This window comes from Saimiri boliviensis, chromosome 17 (genome assembly GCF_048565385.1).
Source record: "Saimiri boliviensis isolate mSaiBol1 chromosome 17, mSaiBol1.pri, whole genome shotgun sequence".
NCBI classification, from domain to species: Eukaryota; Metazoa; Chordata; class Mammalia; order Primates; family Cebidae; genus Saimiri; species Saimiri boliviensis.
Window position 1 is genome coordinate 21,290,641 of NC_133465.1, and position 16,719 is coordinate 21,307,359.

The following is a 16,719-nucleotide window of genomic DNA, read 5'->3' on the forward strand; positions in this document are numbered from 1 at the left end:
AGGGCTGTCTTCTGAAACTTAAAGAACCCCATAGGTTCTGAAAAAATTCAAGGAGAAGGGTAGAGGAGGCAGTCCCCAGAAGACAGTACAAAATTTTCTGCTAAACTGGACATTTCAAGACCCAAATATCTAATTAGAAAACCCTAAGCTGTGACACTATTTTTATCTCATGCATAGGGGTTACACTTGGAATGAAATGGACAATGCTGGGATCCCTAAGGATAAAGGTCTTAAAAGTCCTGAGATAAAGAAGCTTGCACCCTTTGCTACTTTTAACTAGTTTGGCCTTTTGCTGGATTTCAGGCTAATGATGTGGACTAATTCATTGCCACTCCAAAACTACCTGAGCCAAACTATAAAATCTCACCTGATGTATATAATACAATCATTATAATTATTTTAAACCTCAATTTGGTGTTAACTAGCCTTTTAATGTAAACACTTACCCTATAAACTGATTAAAAATGGCATAATCTTCCGCAGTTCTCCCAAACACATCTTGAGAAAAGATGTCAATATTCTGCTGCAGAAGAAGGCTAACTATGTTTGCTGATCCACACTGCACGGCGAGAATGAGGGCTGTTCTAAAATGACAGAGCGATAACTTCTCCCTTAGGAACTGTAATAAAGCTATTTAAAAAGCTTATTCAATATACTCTACCAACTTAATAGCTTGCCCGTCCATGTAGAATTAAACATTTACTTGTACTAACAGACACCAGCATCTTGGGTGCTCAAGTGTTCATCTTTGTAAATTATCACCAAGGCTAAAAGGAAGGGACAAAGAGGAAGTCTCTTGTCCCAGTGGGGTATGTCATAGTAGAAGTTACTAATTTTCAGTCCCCTGATGAGCGAGAAACTATGCTGAGGTCACTTTATCTAAAGTAGGCAAAGATTTAAGTGAAGATTTCACCACTGCTTCCCAAGACTGATATGCTGTAATTCAAAATCAGCCAGGGGTCAGATAAGTGAGAGCTATCTGCAGGCTGAAAAACAGTAATATCAATAACAATGGTAATACTAGCAGTCATAGTGGTTTCAGTTACTGACACTGATAAGCATGTGCCAGGCACTGAATTAAATGCTACACACACAATCTTTCTTACATACACAACCACCCTGGAAGGATATATTAGTATCCTCCTTTTAATACAGAAAAACATATTTGGTGATGAGTAATGTTCCCAAGGTCACACACCTAGCAAATGGGAAAGCTAGAAATTTAAACTCAGTCTTGTGTGAATCTGAAGCCTCTTTTCTCTTTATCATCCACCTATGAGTTGTCTTCATGAAAGGAAAAGTTTATCTACTGAAAACTGTATTTTCTCCCTCTGCCCATACCAATTTAAAAAACATCAAAATACATTAGAAGTGAAAAAGGAAACCCACATATCTGGTAATGGCAATTAACAGTCAGTAGAGATAATCTAACATTAATATTCTTCAAAGAAATAAAACAAAGAGTTATCCAAAAGACAAAATTATTTTTAACTCTATTCATGTTTATTTAACATAGCATGTTTAAAAGAAAAGCATGTTAAGAAGGAGAGATTAAAAACTACAATAAAAGGGTTAAGAAATTCAGTATTGAGTCATAAAGTAAAAATTAAAAGTCCACACTCCATAAAACTAATAAACTAATAGAAGACCTCTGTAGCTAACACAAGATCATATGACCCAAAACATCGACTTACAAATAACAAACACCAGAGAGTATAAGAAGAGATGAATCCTCCTATACACTGTTCTTCATGTTGCCCAGTCCAAATAATTTTCCACCAGATGATTTGTGTTTATATTTTTACTATATCCCAATAATTTTATTAATCTTTTTATTAATTTAATATTTCTGACTTGAGTGACTGTTTTCACTCCAGAACAACACTGAGGGTTAAAAAAAGAACATACCTCCGACACTTATCAACTGCAAGTAAATTTGCTCCTCTCTCCAGTAAAAATTCTACCATTTGCTGTCTTTTTCCACTTATGGCAAATAGAAGTGGTGTGAGGTCATTCTGTAATACACCAACAACAATTTATAATTCACAAAATTCTTATTTCTCAACTGGACTGGAAACCTTACGTAAGATCCTATAGACTTAAATGTATAACACAGAAAGTAAATTAAAAATAGCCTCTTCCTTCTCACTCCTCTGTGTTTTCCCATGCACTGCTCCTTCCCTTAGAGGCCACCCTCCTCTGCCTCACCACATCAACTCTAGTCATCTCCAAAACTTCCTTCAAACGTTACTGGCTCCAAAAATCTTTGCTTCTATCACAGTATTTAGCATGGAATATTGTAATGGTTGTATTGCTTCCCATGTAAACCAAGAGCTTCTTGGGAGGGCAGGCTCTTTATCGCTATAAATGTCTCTGTATTTATCTCCATATTTCCAATCCCTGAGATATACCAGTAAATGCTTCAAGTATTTTTACTAAATTAATGATCTAATGCAGGCGTCCCCAAACTGCGGCCCCCTGAGGCCATTTATCCGGCCCCCCACCGCACTTCAGGAAGGGGCACCTCTTTCATTGGTGGTCAGTGAGAGGAGCACAGTATGTGGCGGCCCTCCAACGGTCTGAGGGACAGAGAACTGGCCCCCTGTGTAAAATGCCTGGGGACACCTGATCTAATGTATTTGCCTTTAGATCAGTGTTTCTTAAACTATATTCCAAAGAATACTTTACCAGATGTTATGGACTGTACCCCAACAGGAAGATTCCATGATCATCTACATTTGGGAAATATTAACCAGCACATTATATATCCAGTATTCAAGAAATCTCTTGAACTTTGCCTAATTCCTATTTGGCAATACTTTCTTTGTGGAAAACATTAACATTTGAGGAGTTAGAGTTTCGGTAATACAGTGGTGAGAGCTTTCCAGTAAAGGTGGGTGTTTCCTCCAGGTTATACAAACTTCCTTAATTCTCTTCTATCAACGGTGTCAGGATCCCAGATACCCAATGTCAGTGCCCAGTGTCAAGCCCTTCTACTAAAAATGGGTCTCTAAGAAAATGGTCTGTGAATTACAGAAATCAGCTTCAAATGAACTTCCATTGCTTATTATTAAAAGGCTCATGGGTTTTCTCCCACTACAAGAGGAGAGATTGTTATCTTAGATGTTAGAAAGCACAGTATAAAATTCTGTTCTTAATTATAATCCTAAGACCCTAATGCATATCTACGGTTAAAATTCTTTGTTAATTTTGTTTCCATTTTCATTGCCTCTTAAAACTATCTTTCATTTTAGACAAAATGTAAATCAGAAATACAAATACAATGGCTTATCAATAAAACTATCTAATACTGATCTATCTGGATTGTTTCTATAATAATGAAAGCCACTAAGTCACCTGCATTTCTAAGGGACAATGCTGAGGAGAAAAATATAATTTTTTTTTGCAATATGAATAGCCCAGCCACCTATAGCCAGGAATAATCCAAACAGGCTTCCAGGCATGCTGATGGGAAGGCGACTCTTTGTGGTATCTATAAAGCAAAAGAGTTTTTAAAAAGCAACTTCCAAATCCTAAAATTCAATCCCATTACTAAGGGATATCTATAAAATATAGACTATGTAATATAAACAAATATAAACTGTTTTGAAAAACTTCAAATCTTTATCAAAATACGCCATAAGCCAGGAGCTGTAAACTCAAATCTTACCAAGGCAAAGGAAGTGACCTGAGTGAAGTACCTAGGTGGGCGCAGCAGCAAACCAGAGAACATACACCTCATACGAAGGGCAACCTAGTCGCAGCACACCGAACAGTGACATGGGCTCAACCTAGTCGCAGCACACCGAACAGTGACATGGGCTCAACCTAGTCGCAGCACACTGAACAGTGACATGGGCTCAACCTAGTCACAGCACACCGAACAGTGACATGGGCTCAGCCTAGTCACAGCACACCAAACAGTGACATGGGCTCAAGGGACAACAGGCTTGATTCTTAAAGAGAAGCCTGAAATCCAGATTTGTGCATGAGTCTCCTAAATTTTACACTTTGACACAATTTGTGGAGGCAAATTAAACATATTTGCAGGCCACACTTAGACTACAGCCCTGGTGTTTTTATACTTGTTATAGATATGTTTCAAAATGGTTGTGTGTAAAGTATTTGCATGTAAAATATTTCAATTTCAGATGTTTTACCAAAACAAATCAGGCCCTAACATGTAATAAAAATTGCTACTAAAACTCACAGTTGCTCACACCTGCAAGTCCAGCACTCTGGGAAGCCAAGGCAAGAGGATCACATGAGCCCAGGAGTCTGAGACCAGCCTGAGCAACATAGTGAGACCCTATTGCTTTAAAAAAAAAAAAAAAAAAAAAAAAAAAAAATTTGCTCACAGGCCCAAAATACTGACACTTCAAGAATTTTTCCAATATTTATTCAATTAAAATCTACTTGTATTTATTTTTCCCAGGTTGCTAACCTGTGAATTAGTCCACATGACTGTGGAAACTAATTATTAAAAGAATCAATATTTGTACTCTTACTAATTTCATGGTTTTCAGTGCTTAAAACTGCCATTTTGATTATTTCAAAACTCTGTGAACTTAACAGAGATACTGAGATAGTCCATAACAGCTTCAATTAAAAAAAAAAGTTAAGTGTTTACCAGCTCTAATCGAGAAAACTCTGCTTGTAGTAAAGATTAATCTGCTTGCAATAAACAATAATCACCTGGATGATAACAAAGACAGAAAATCCTAAAGGAGTCAGCCTCTGCTTACTGAAAGGCTATGATGTTGGGAAGGAAAAGGTATTCTGTAAGCTGATAGATACTACCAATAATATTCCTTTTTTTTTTTTTTTTTTTTTTTTGAGACGGAGTTTCGCTCGTTACCCAGGCTGGAGTGCAATGGCGCGATCTCGGCTCACCGCAGCCTCCACCTCCTGGGTTCAGGCAATTCTCCTGCCTCAGCCTCCTGAGTAGCTGGGATTACAGGCAAGTGCCACTATGCCCAGCTAATGTTTTGTATTTTTAGTAGAGACGGGGTTTCACCATGTTGACCAGGATGGTCTCGATCTCTTGACCTCGTGATCCACCCACCTTGGCCTCCCAAAGTGCTGGGATTACAGGCTTGAGCCACCACGCCTGGCATAATATTCCTTTTAACTTCCCAATTACAGAGGTAAAGAAAGATAAAAGTCAGGATCATAGTATTGAAAAGAGACAGATTTAAAGGAAGTAGCACCTATCAAACTCCAACTCCTCTAGAGATTTCTTAAGTTTCTGAGAATGGGCATTTACATATTACACCTATCTATTCACTGGCTCCTAACCAAGACTGTAACTGAAGTTTTAGGAATTTACTGTTATTGTTGGAGACAGGGTCTTACTATGTTGCCTAGGCTAGACTCAAACTCTGGGGCTCAAGCAATCCTCCCAATTCAGTCTCCCAATTAACAGGGACGTCAGCCAAGTACCACTACACCTGGCTTCAAGGAAATATTTTAAACATAAACTTCTTCAGGCTTTATTAGATTTACTATATCAAAAGTATTCAGGGAAGAGCTTAGACTTGTAGATTTTTTAAAAATTTCCTCAGGTTACTGTGATGCACAATTCTAGCTGAGAACTAGTACAACAATCACTTTAGTCTCATCTCTCACCCACATGACCAGTTCCCTTTATCGTTTGAGGATTTTGTCAAAAAGAGGAAAAAATAAGAGACAGTCATTTACTAAAAACTCCATTTAGTTTTCCTGAGTAGGAGTAGCACAGGAACTAGTAAACTCAAAATCCAACTTGATTTTGCTATTTCTAAACTCCTCATCGCCCACCTTCCCGTCAGGGCATTCTAGATTCGAGGGCTGAGAACAGACGCTTATCTAAGTGGCTGTTTCCTACTTGATCACCACCTAGTCGCAGCTAATCTTGTTTCCTCACAGTCCTCCTAAATTGGATTCTTAGGCAAGTTCACAACTTACTCTCTTCTAAACTGAAAATGATGATCTGATTATCCCCAAAACTGAAGAAAACCTTGTCTAAACATATAAACTAGAAAAAAAGAAAGAGTAACAACAACAAAACACATTTAAAAAAAGGTCGCCTTGGTATTCTCCCTCAATTACCTAACTTCCAAGCTGGCCTTCATATTTCTGGTTGGTTTTTTCTCCCTTTCCATTTTGCCCTCCTAAGCTTTGTCACTGAGAGCTAAACTGCTTGCATGTGTGTTATTTTTTTTAAGAACCTGTCAATAGCAGAAAGATTTCTATTTATTGAAAAATGTTTTTTCTTGGAGTTTTAAGATAAAGTCTATTTCCAGGGCAAATTTTGCTTTCTTGTGTTGTTTTTCACAGATCAGAAAAAAAAAAAAAAAATTGGGAAGAAAAAAAAAATTTAAGTATTAACTTTTACAAATTCACTGTTTTCAAAAATATTTACCATATGTGCATAAAAGAAAGCTGTGCCCTCTAATGCTGTTTTAAAAGTATCAAGATTTGAAATACTAGATACTTATTTCAAAATATTCTCATTCGGGGAGTGCTTGAGCTTCCAAATATGGAAAACTGACAGTTACATATGTCAGTGTTAAAACAAATGCATTTTAAATAGTTTGAAAATAAAGTTGGTTGGTCTATACCTCATTTTTTGCCTCCATATTTGTACTGTATAAAAGCAGTTTTTCTGCCAGTGATCGATCCTCATTATGCACAGCATAGTGTAGAGCGGTGTTGCCGTAGATATCTGGAAGGTCTGGATCAGCACCCTGTTCCAGCAAAATAGCTGCGCATTCCTCTTTTCGGCATTGTACGGCCTGTCATTATTAGACCAAGAAATAGATTACAAGTGCTAGGAATTCAAAATAGAGGTTTTGCTAATGAGTTACATGTACAGCCTGTCATTATTAGACCAAGAAATAGATTATGAATGCTAGGAATTCAAAACAGAGGTTTTGCTAATGAGTTACATTTAAATGAGATGAATTCATTTTTATTCTGTTGAGAAATGTGAAGTTTATGAATATTGATGAATGCTAAGTGTATGATAGAATATATTGTTTGCTAGGAAGAACAATGGCAAGGAAAACCTAGCAGCTCCCCCCAACCCCAGTAGAAAACCATTTGGGGCATTCCAAAGTGGCAGGACAATATGTAAATGTCATACACCTGTTAAAACAATTCTTTAAGCTATCTAACCCTGCCCCAGTGGCTCCTTCATGGAGAATACGTTTTAGGTTGTTTGATTAGTGGTAAGCAGGCACCAGCTGCCTACCTGGTGTGTTTTGTGTTATGAGAAAATACTGAACATCTGTTTGTTAATAATGATCACCTGTCCAGAGAGATTAAATGCGTGGGTCAGAGTCTACCTGGGGCCTTCAGTCTGGAATGCTGTCAGCCCCTGAGCCTCTCAGTTTGGAAGGCTGCTGGCCCCCCTAGATAGACCCACTTTGCTGTTCTATCTGGGTCTCTGCCGTCATTTGCTTCAGTGCTGCCTGGGTGGGAGTCTCTACAGCCGAGCTGATTCTCAGTAATTCTACGTAATCAGATCCATCTCATGCTGAAGAGCTTGGTTACTATATACCTTTATCAGAGCTGTCCTCTTATCACTGTCAAAGCAATTAAGTTGACATTTTCTGTCCACCAGGAGAGCCACCACTGCTGGATGTCCACTGACACATGCCAAATGCAGAGCCGTCCTATGAGAGTAAGAAGACTTTTTAGGAAATTGTACTGTACTATCTGAAAACATACAATGATCCACATATATCCTTAGCACTGGATAGAATGTTAGTCCTCTGTCTTTAAAACAAGTATTTAATTTTCCTGTGAAGAAAGCACAGTATTTACCAGCTCTTATTGTTCACTACATTAATGAAATGTAGCTTATTTGAATAGAAAACACTTCGCCTCTGGATTCAGTTCACCTCCAGCTGAAATCCTACTTTAAGATCTGTCACTTCCTGTTGGCCTTTTTGGGCCTCAGTTTCCTCAACAATAAAATAGGAATTAAAATAGTGGCGGTCCACAGTGATGTTCTGGGCATCACTGTGATACTTAAATGAGAATCTATGCAAAGAATTTAGAACAGTTCCTAGCACAAATAACCGCTCAGTAACTGTTAGATATTATAATTTTTATAATACTACTTAACATAAACATTTTGATTAAAATAATATTACACATACTTCTGAGGTATGTTTAAAGATTAGAAGTAATGCTGTATTATCATTCCAAGATGCTCCTTTTCTCACATTTTAACAACTCTGACATTGGGATTCTCTTTGCAATTCATAACTTATCACAACTATAATTGGCAGCATCTAAATAATTCTTACTGACACATAAAATAATAGGCATCAAACAATCCACGGTGCCTTACATTAAGTAGAATATGGTATATACAACAGGTCCAGAGCAGTTGGACAGTTCTAATCATATGACTGGCATTTAAGTACATTTTAGTTCTTAAAAGTACTATGGAAAAAAAGAGGGCTGAGATAAAAAGCCTAACAAATTTTTAAAACAAAATAATTCTTACTTTGATTTTCAAAAAAACTTTAAGCCAAAGGAAGAAACTCAGGGTTCAGATGAATAGGCATGGCTCATTTTATTCAATACTTAGATTTATATAATGCATGTAAATCAGGCATTCCCAATGATTAACATTAGTACATAAGACTGTTATATATTTTCAAAAGGGCAGTTAAAGTTTACCTTTTACTCTTTTCTACCTTCGGAAATGCTTTTCTTTGAAAGGGGGGAGAAAAAGCTTCCACTGAGATTAAGTCCTAATACTCCAATTCTAAATCTCTCAGGCTTACTCAGGCTGGGCAGCTAAACACGAAGTTTTTAAGGATGGAAGAAACCTGAGCGATATAATATACATAACAGCCATTCAGCTTGTGTTTGACGAATACATTGATTAAACGGATAAACATAGTTGAGAAGTGCAATATTTTTAAAGAAAACTCCCGTAAAGCGGAGCAACACTTCTGCAATAGTAATAACCATGTATATTTGCCCCCGACTCACGGAGAGGCCTGGGCCCCCGACCCCTCCGAGGTTTCCCCATCGGGGTGCCGTGGAGCCTGCGGGCACCAGAAAGCCGGGGTCCCCGACAGGACGGCGCGCCCGCCTCCTTCGCCCGGCCATTACCTCTGCTTCTTGTCCCTCTCGTCCACGCCGGGGCCTCCGGGCGCCAGGACGCGCTCCACCCCGGGGACGTCGCCCTGCCAGGCAGCTCTGTGGAGCTCGTCGAGATCTTCCAGGCGGACGCGGTACCGAGGCGGGGCGAAGCAGCCCCGAGGCGGGGCGAGGCCGTCCTCACCGTGCTCCCTTCCGCCGCCCGAGCTGTCGCGCCGCCAGCTGGTGAGGGAGCCCGAGGACCACCGGTCCTCCGGGCTCCCGCCTCTAAATGTCTTCCTCATGGCGGAGACTGCCGCCTTCGAAGACCCCTCGGGCCCTCCCCGCCCTTCCCCGTCCTCCCCCGCCCCTCCTCGCTTTTCTCCACCCCAGGAGGCCAACAGGAGCGAGTTACTGCCTTGGCCACAACCTCCCAGGAGGAAAGCCCGAGGTTTCCAGTCAGTGAAACGAGCACCGCCGACCCAAGTAACAGCCAAGCCAAGCGACCACCGCCAAGCCTCACGGGTAACGCCAAGGCACGCGAGTAACGCCAAGGCACGTGAGTGACGCCAAGCCTCATGGGTAACGCCAAGGAACGCGAGTAACGCCGAGGCACGCGGGTGACGCCAAGCCTCACGGGTAACGCCAAGCCTCATGGGTAACGCCAAGGAACGCGACTAACGCCGAGGAACGCGGGTGACGCCAAGTCTCACGGGTAACGCCAATGCACGCGAGTGACGCCAAGGCACGCGGGTGACGCCAAGCCAGCGTATGTGACGTCACCGCACCTGCTCAGGCACCTGTGACGTCACTGCACCTGCGCGCACAGGCCCCCACCTCCCGGAGAAAACTCCTTGGCCTACAGGTGGCGCTGCAGCTGCGGCGCCGGCCCGGGCTGGCGGGTCCTTCGGGGCGGCGGCGTCCAGCCCGCCTGTCCTCAGGGAGTGCCTCCTCACAGCGCCGCCGCGCCCCTGCTCCTCGGCTTGCTCAGTTCAGGCGTGCGGATCAGTTCCCGCCCCTGTGCCGCCATCGCTTGGCCGCCCCGGGCTAGCCACCGCAGCGGAGCTGCCCCAGAGTCATCGCTGCCAGGACACAAGCGGAGTCCGGCGGCCGGGTCCAAGCGAGCTGCCCGCCCCGCGAGAAGGGCGGCAGCGCTGGGAGCTGCTGCTCTAGGTGCCCCCAAGCAGGGCCGGAGTCTCGGCCCGCGGCAGGACCTTGTGGGTGAGAGTCCCCCGAGAGAACGCGTCACCCCAGGTGTGCTCTCCACGGTCCACGGGGGCCAGGGCCTTCCTCGGGTGGGCCCTCCACCCCCGCCCCCGCAGAGCTCAGTCCGGAGCCGCGGAGAGGAGGGACTGGGCGAGCTCTCCGTGCGCACCGTCCCGCGCGGCTCCAGGGCGGGGGGAGATGTCCCCGAGTCGGCCCGGCCCCGCCCCCGAGGCCCTGCCCTGCGCCCGCCTCCCCGGCCTCCCCTCGTGCGAAGCCAGCCGAGCATTGCCAGTCGCGGCCCGGAGCTGCGGAGCTCGGATCCTCTCCCGGCCGGGCCCCCTCTCGCCCCGCGCACCCCGCTGAGCGATGGAGCCCGCCCCAGAAGCGCACGAGGCGCGCACCGTGCGCGAGGCGCTGGGCCGCTACTAGGCGGCGCTGGAGGGCGCGGTGCGCGCGCTGCACGAGGACATGCAGGGGCTGCAGCGCGGCGTGGAGCGGCGGGTGGCGGAGGCGCTGCGCCTGGCCGGCCCCCTGGCGCGCACGGTGGCCGAGCTGCAGCGGGACAACCAGCGACTGCAGGCGCAGCTCGAGCGCCTGACGCGCCAGGTGGAGGCGCTGAGTTTGGCCAGCGGGATGTGCCCGGCGCCCGGCACCCCGGGCACTCCCGGCAAGCCCAGCCCCCCGCCCGTGCCCGGGGTCCGGGACCGTGCGCCCCGCCTGGGCAGCACGCGCTCCGCCAGCCACGCCACCTTCTCGCTGTCCGGCCGCGGCCAGGTGAGCCCCGGGGAGCTCGCGCGCTGGCACCGGGGAGTGGGGCTCCGAACCGGCTGCCGCCCCTTCGCCCCGACCGCCTGCGTCTGCGTGTCTTAGGCGATGGGGTCCTGCCGCCCCTCCGGAGTTGGAGAGGGCAGGGGAAGGACCGCTTAGCCTTCCCACTGCACCTGTCTTGGGCCCTCGCCCTTTTTTGGAGCGAGGCTCTGTTTGCTCCGAGTCCCATCTCCCTCGCTCCTCTGTCCCATGACACCAAGAGCCTGGGCGCCAAGGTCCTTTCTGGGGTCCCAGGTGTTCCTTGTGTGGCATGTTGGGGGCGGGCAGGAGATCCCTGGGGGTGTCAGGAGGAACATGGCAGGGCCTGGGGGGGTGTTCTCCGTGGATTGGTTGACCCAGGCTGCCTTCCTGCCCTTTCTCGGATTCCCCCACACTGGAAGCCATTCCCTCACTAGCCCTCTTGTCTCTTGCAGGCGTCGGGGGTGAGCCCTATTATTAGCAGAGACACAACTGAAGCTTAGGGTTTCAAACCTAAAGCCAATCTGGGAACAGAAGGGCTCTGTAAAAAGCATGGGTATATGTTACTGAGTACTCGCACACATTAAATAGAGCTCTCCCCAGTCGGAAACATGGCCATACACTCTGCATGAAACAGCAGATCCTGCCAGAATAAAGATCAATTTCTTTTAAACTTTAGGAATGGTGTCCTCTACAGACTCGAGATCTTAAAGTCGTTTCCATGGTGTTCTTGCCTGCGGTCTTCGTTGGGAGTGGTGGCGGGGGTACGGTGAGGGATCTTATGATTTTTTAGGGTTTATGAGTTTTGAACTTGATTACCTCTAAGACAAAGCGTGGGAGGAAAATCCAAGAGGGTTTCACAATCCTGAGACGTTTGGAAACCACCGTTTTAGATCGGGGTTACGCTAAAGTTCCACGTTTGGTGAAATCCCATTTAATCTTGTTTTCTACCCTGGAACAGAGAATTTTGCATCTTTTTTTCCCTTTCTCGAGAGAATTATTTCTTGGAGCTGCCCGTAAGAGTCTTCTGTTTTTCCAGAGGAGATTCCTTCACCTGGATTTTGTTAAAACGTGTGAAGTCTGATCAGATTGCCTTGTGTGTGTGTTTCCCTGAAGTGAACGTTTCACCAGAGCCTCGATGGGTTTCAGCTTATCCGACAGCTGATGGATATTTTTCAAGGCCAATGAGTGCCTATAACTACTTTCTGAATATGATATAGCACATGCTGGTTAGAGGAGACCGCACAGGCCAGGTGTGTGGGGAACAGTTTGTTAAAGCCACTGAGTTTTGCAAATGTGCTAGATGAGGAAAAGTTCTCAGCTTTCCCAGTTGCAGTGATCAGGACTCTGTAACTGGAGACCAGTGTGAGAGAAGATTTTATTCTCTGCCGTCACCACCAGGCCTATAGGACTGCAGGCAATTCAGAAGACTAGAAATGCTGGTTCAGTTGGTCAGTTTGGGGTGGGACATCTGACCAACCCAGCAGAGCCAGCTCTGGCTTGCGTTTCTCAGCTGGTGACAGGTGACTGACTCATTCTGATAGTTGATTATACCCATGGATGTGGCCCACTTGACTTATTTATCTCCCTCTTTTAGCTGTGCTCTCACAACCACGTGATCTAGTGAATGCTAAGTGGACCCAGTATGGTTATTTCTGAGCCATCTTATCTCTCACTTTTGCAGTTTGGATTGGGCATGCTTTCAGAACTTTCAATCTCTTATCTCTTGGTACTTGGACGTGCTTTGATACCAAGCAGCCCTCATAGTCTTTTGAAAGAGCACATTAAAAATCCCTAGTCTGGACATGGTGGCTCATGCCTGTAGTCTCAATACTTTAGGAGGCCAAGGCAGGACGAATCTTTGAGCTCCGGAGTTTGAGAGCTCAAACTATATTGCCTGAGCAATATAGGGAGACTCTGTCTCTACAGAGAGTTTTAAAATTAGCCGGGTGTGGTGGCACGTGCTTGTAGTCCCAGCCACCTGGGAGGCCAAGGACAGGAGGATGGGCTGAGCCAGAAAGGTCAAGGCATCGGTGAGCCACGGGTGCACCATTGCACTCCAGCCTGGGTGACAGAGCGACACCCTGTCTCAAAAAAAAAAAAAATACCTAAGACCTGCCTAACTCCCTAGAAAGCACCAAACAAGGAAAAACGCCAGGAAGAATGGAGCTCAGAAGGCTGTGCTCTCCAAGGCATCCAGGCAGCCTCGCTGGAGGGAGAAGTTCAGGCAACTGGGAAGGGGCCCTGAATCAGAGGCAGGTGATATGTGGTGGCGGCACCAGAGAGACGCCAGACAGTGTTACCGCAGGTCTTGACTGTCCGCCTTCATCCCTGAAGTTGATCCAGCTTTCTTACTGTCACATAGGTGGATGTCAAATTGATCTTTCTGGATGCAGTGGCTCATGCCTATAATCCAGGTGTCCCCAAACTACGTCCTGCGGGCCGCATGCGGCCCACTGAGGCCATTTATCTGGCCCCCGCCACACTTCAGGAAGGGGCATCTCTTTCATTGGTGGTCAGTGAGAGGAGCACAGTATGTGGCGACCTTCCAACGGTCTGAGGGACAGTGAACTGGCCCCGTGTAAAAAGTTTGGGGACACCTGCTGTAATCCCAGCACTTTGGGAGGCCGAGACGGGCAGATCACGAGGTCAGGAGTTCGAGACCATCTGACCAACATGGTGAAACCCTGTCTCCACTAAAAAATGCAAAAATCAGCTGGGTGTGGTGACGCACGCCTGTGATCCCAGCTACTTGGGATGCTGAGGCAGGAGAATCGCTTGAACCTGGGAGGCAGAGGTTGTAGTGAGCCAAGATGGTGTCACTGCCCTCCAGCCTGGGTGACAGAGTGAGACTCCATCTAAAAAATAAAAAAACGATCTTTAGGGGTCTGATTTTTAATCACTCCCAGTGGCAAGCGTCCCACCTGGTGTGCTGACTGCGTGGGGTTTGCGCTTCTCCTGGCTTGCCCCCATCTCTGGCTGTGGCTTTCCCTGCTCCGCTGATTCGAACCTCCTCTCCTCAGCTTGCTGCTCCTCTGTGCTGCGTCCTAAGCTCCACTCTCCTACATCAGGGTTCATAGCTCAGGGCTTTGAGGAGTCTGTGGTTGTTCAAATTGAGTGTTTTACCTCAATTTGGTTGAGGTTGCAGCGAGCCGAGATCGCATCATTGCACTCCAGCCTGAGCAACAAGAATGAAACTCCGTCTCAAAAAATTGCACCATTTCTTTGATGTTTACTGGCTGGCATTCTTCCGTAAAGAAGGTCTTTCCCTCCCTCTAACTCAGTTTTTGAGTATTCCGGTAGGCCTATGATTCTTTTTCTTCCCTTTAATTCAAGGCGTTTGTAATGCCTTACTATTTTTTTTTTTTTTTTTTTTTTTTTGAGACGGAGTTTCGCTCTTGTTACCCAGGCGGGAGTGCAATGGCGCGATCTCGGCTCACCGCCACCTCCGCCTCCTGGGTTCAGGCAATTCTCCTGCCTCAGCCTCCTGAGTAGCTGGGATTACAGGTGCGCACTACCATGCCCAGCTAATTTTTTGTATTTTAGGAGAGACAGGGTTTCACCATGTTGACCAGGATGGTCTCGATCTCTTGACCTCGTGATCCACCCACCTCGGCCTCCCAAAGTGCTGGGATTACAGGCGTGAGCCACCGCGCCCAGCCCCACTTTTTTTTTTTTTTTTTTTTTTTTTTTTGGACAGAGTCTCACTCTGTGGCTCAGGCTGGAGTGCACTGGCACTATCTCAGCAAACTGCATCCTCTGCCTCCCAAATTCAAGCGATTCTCCTGCCTCAGCCTCCCAAGTAGCCGAGATTACAGGCGCCAGCCACCACCCCAGCTAATTTTTGTATTTTTAGTAGAGATAGGGTTTCACCATGCTGACCGGGCTGGTCTCAAACTCCTGACCTCAGGTGATCTGCCCGCCTCGGCCTCCCAAAGTGCTGAGATGACAGATGTAAGCCATCACTCCCAGCCTAAAATGTACTTCTGGCAGTTCCACAGGTGTGGGAGACAAAGTTGGAATCCTAAAAGGGTGGGGACTCTGGTAAACCACTCCCTTCCAAAGCTTTCAGCTAGGGGTCTGAGGAGTAAGAATATGGGTCATCCTGAAGCAAATGAGCCCTCCCACTTACTGCATCTGGCTCTGGTCTTATGCATTGTCCAGAAAATCTCAAGCCTTGAACTTGGTGTTAGGATGTGCAGGACACCTGCAAGAGGCAACCCCCACTCCATTCCAGATACAGCGGTTCACACCCGTAATCCGAGCACTTTGGGAGGCCGAGGCAGGAGGATCACTTGAGCCCAGGAGGTTGAGACCAGCCTGGGCAGCATAGCGAGACCCTGTCTCTATGAAAAATAAATAGCTGGGCATGGTGGCACATGCCTCTAGTCCGGCTACTGGGAAGGTCAAGGTGGGAGGATTGTCTGAGCCCCAGAGGTCAAAGCTGCAGTGAGCTGTGATTATGCCACTGCACTCCAGCCTGGGTGACAGAAAGACCCTGTCTAAAAAAAAAAAAAAAAAAAAAAAAAAAAAAAAAAAAATGTCCAGGCGAGGTGGCTCACGCCTGTAATCCCAGGAGGAGGCAGAGGTTGCAGTGACAGGAGAGCTTCACCTCACTGCACTCCAGTCTGGGTGCTGAAGTGAGACCCCATCTCAAAAAAAAAGTACATCTTAGCCGGGTGCGGTGGCTCAAGCCTGTAATCCCAGCACTTTGGGAGGCCGAGGCGGGTGGATTACGAGGTCGAGAGATCGAGACCATCCTGGTCAACATGGTGAAACCCCGTCTCTACTAAAAATACAAAAAAATTAGCTGGGCATGGTGGCGCATGCCTGTAATCCCAGCTACTCAGGAGGCTGAGGCAGGAGAATTGCCTGAACCCAGGAGGTGGAGGTTGCGGTGAGCCGAGATGGTGCCATTGCACTCCAGCCTGGGTAACAAGAGTGAAACTCCGTCTCAAAAAAAAAAAAAAAGTACATCTTAGACCTTTATCAAATATTTCTGGAGAAAGTGATGCCAAGTGCTTTGCTCATCCATCTTCATTTCTAACTTCTCCAGTAATTGATCCTTATCTTGTTAACTCTTCGATGCTTTGGATAATGTTTTGTTATTCTCTGTCCAGTATTTAAATTTCCAGAGTTGTCCTAAATTATCCAATCCGCTATTACCAGAAGAGGACTTTCTGGGTTATTGTGGCGAAGTTTCATGTGGCAAACCATCCTTGAAATCTCCCAGAATATACTCCACATGGTCATGACATATTAATTTTAATATTCAGGCTAGGTGTGGTGGCAAGTGTCTGTAGTCCCAGCTACTTGGGAGGCTGAGATGGGAGGATTGCTTGGAAGGCAAAGGTTACAGTGAGCCCAGATCACCTTGCTGTACTCCAGCCTGGGTGACAGAGTGAGACCTCATCTAAAAAAAAATTAGGCCAGGCACAGTGGCTCACGCATGTAAACCCAGCACTTTGGGAGGCCAAGGCGGGAGGATCACCTGAGGTCAGGAGTTTGAGACCAGCCTGGCCAACATGGTGAAATCCTGTCTCTACTAAAAATACAAAATTAGTCGGGCGTGGTGGAGCATGCCTGTAATCCCAGCTACTTAGGAGGCTGAGGCAGGAGAATCGCTTGAACCCAGGATGCAGA

General features: G+C 46.1%; 1 protein-coding gene across 3 annotated transcripts in view; it reads right to left on the reverse strand.

Moving 5' to 3' along the window:
* LOC101028617 (coiled-coil domain-containing protein 144A-like) overlaps window positions 1–9,949 on the reverse strand; it is a 96,990-nt gene extending 87,041 nt beyond the window's left edge. For all 3 annotated transcript variants that reach the window (XM_074388337.1, XM_074388336.1, XM_074388335.1), the window contains exons 1-5: window positions 9,118–9,949; window positions 7,544–7,658; window positions 6,603–6,776; window positions 1,909–2,015; window positions 447–584 (exon numbers count right to left, since the gene is read on the reverse strand). In XM_074388337.1, coding sequence (XP_074244438.1) covers window positions 447–584; window positions 1,909–2,015; window positions 6,603–6,776; window positions 7,544–7,658; window positions 9,118–9,740 — 1,157 coding nt within the window. In that variant the 5' untranslated portion in view covers window positions 9,741–9,949. The remainder of the gene's footprint in view (window positions 1–446; window positions 585–1,908; window positions 2,016–6,602; window positions 6,777–7,543; window positions 7,659–9,117) is intronic.
* Between the last annotated feature and the right edge of the window lie 6,770 nt (window positions 9,950–16,719).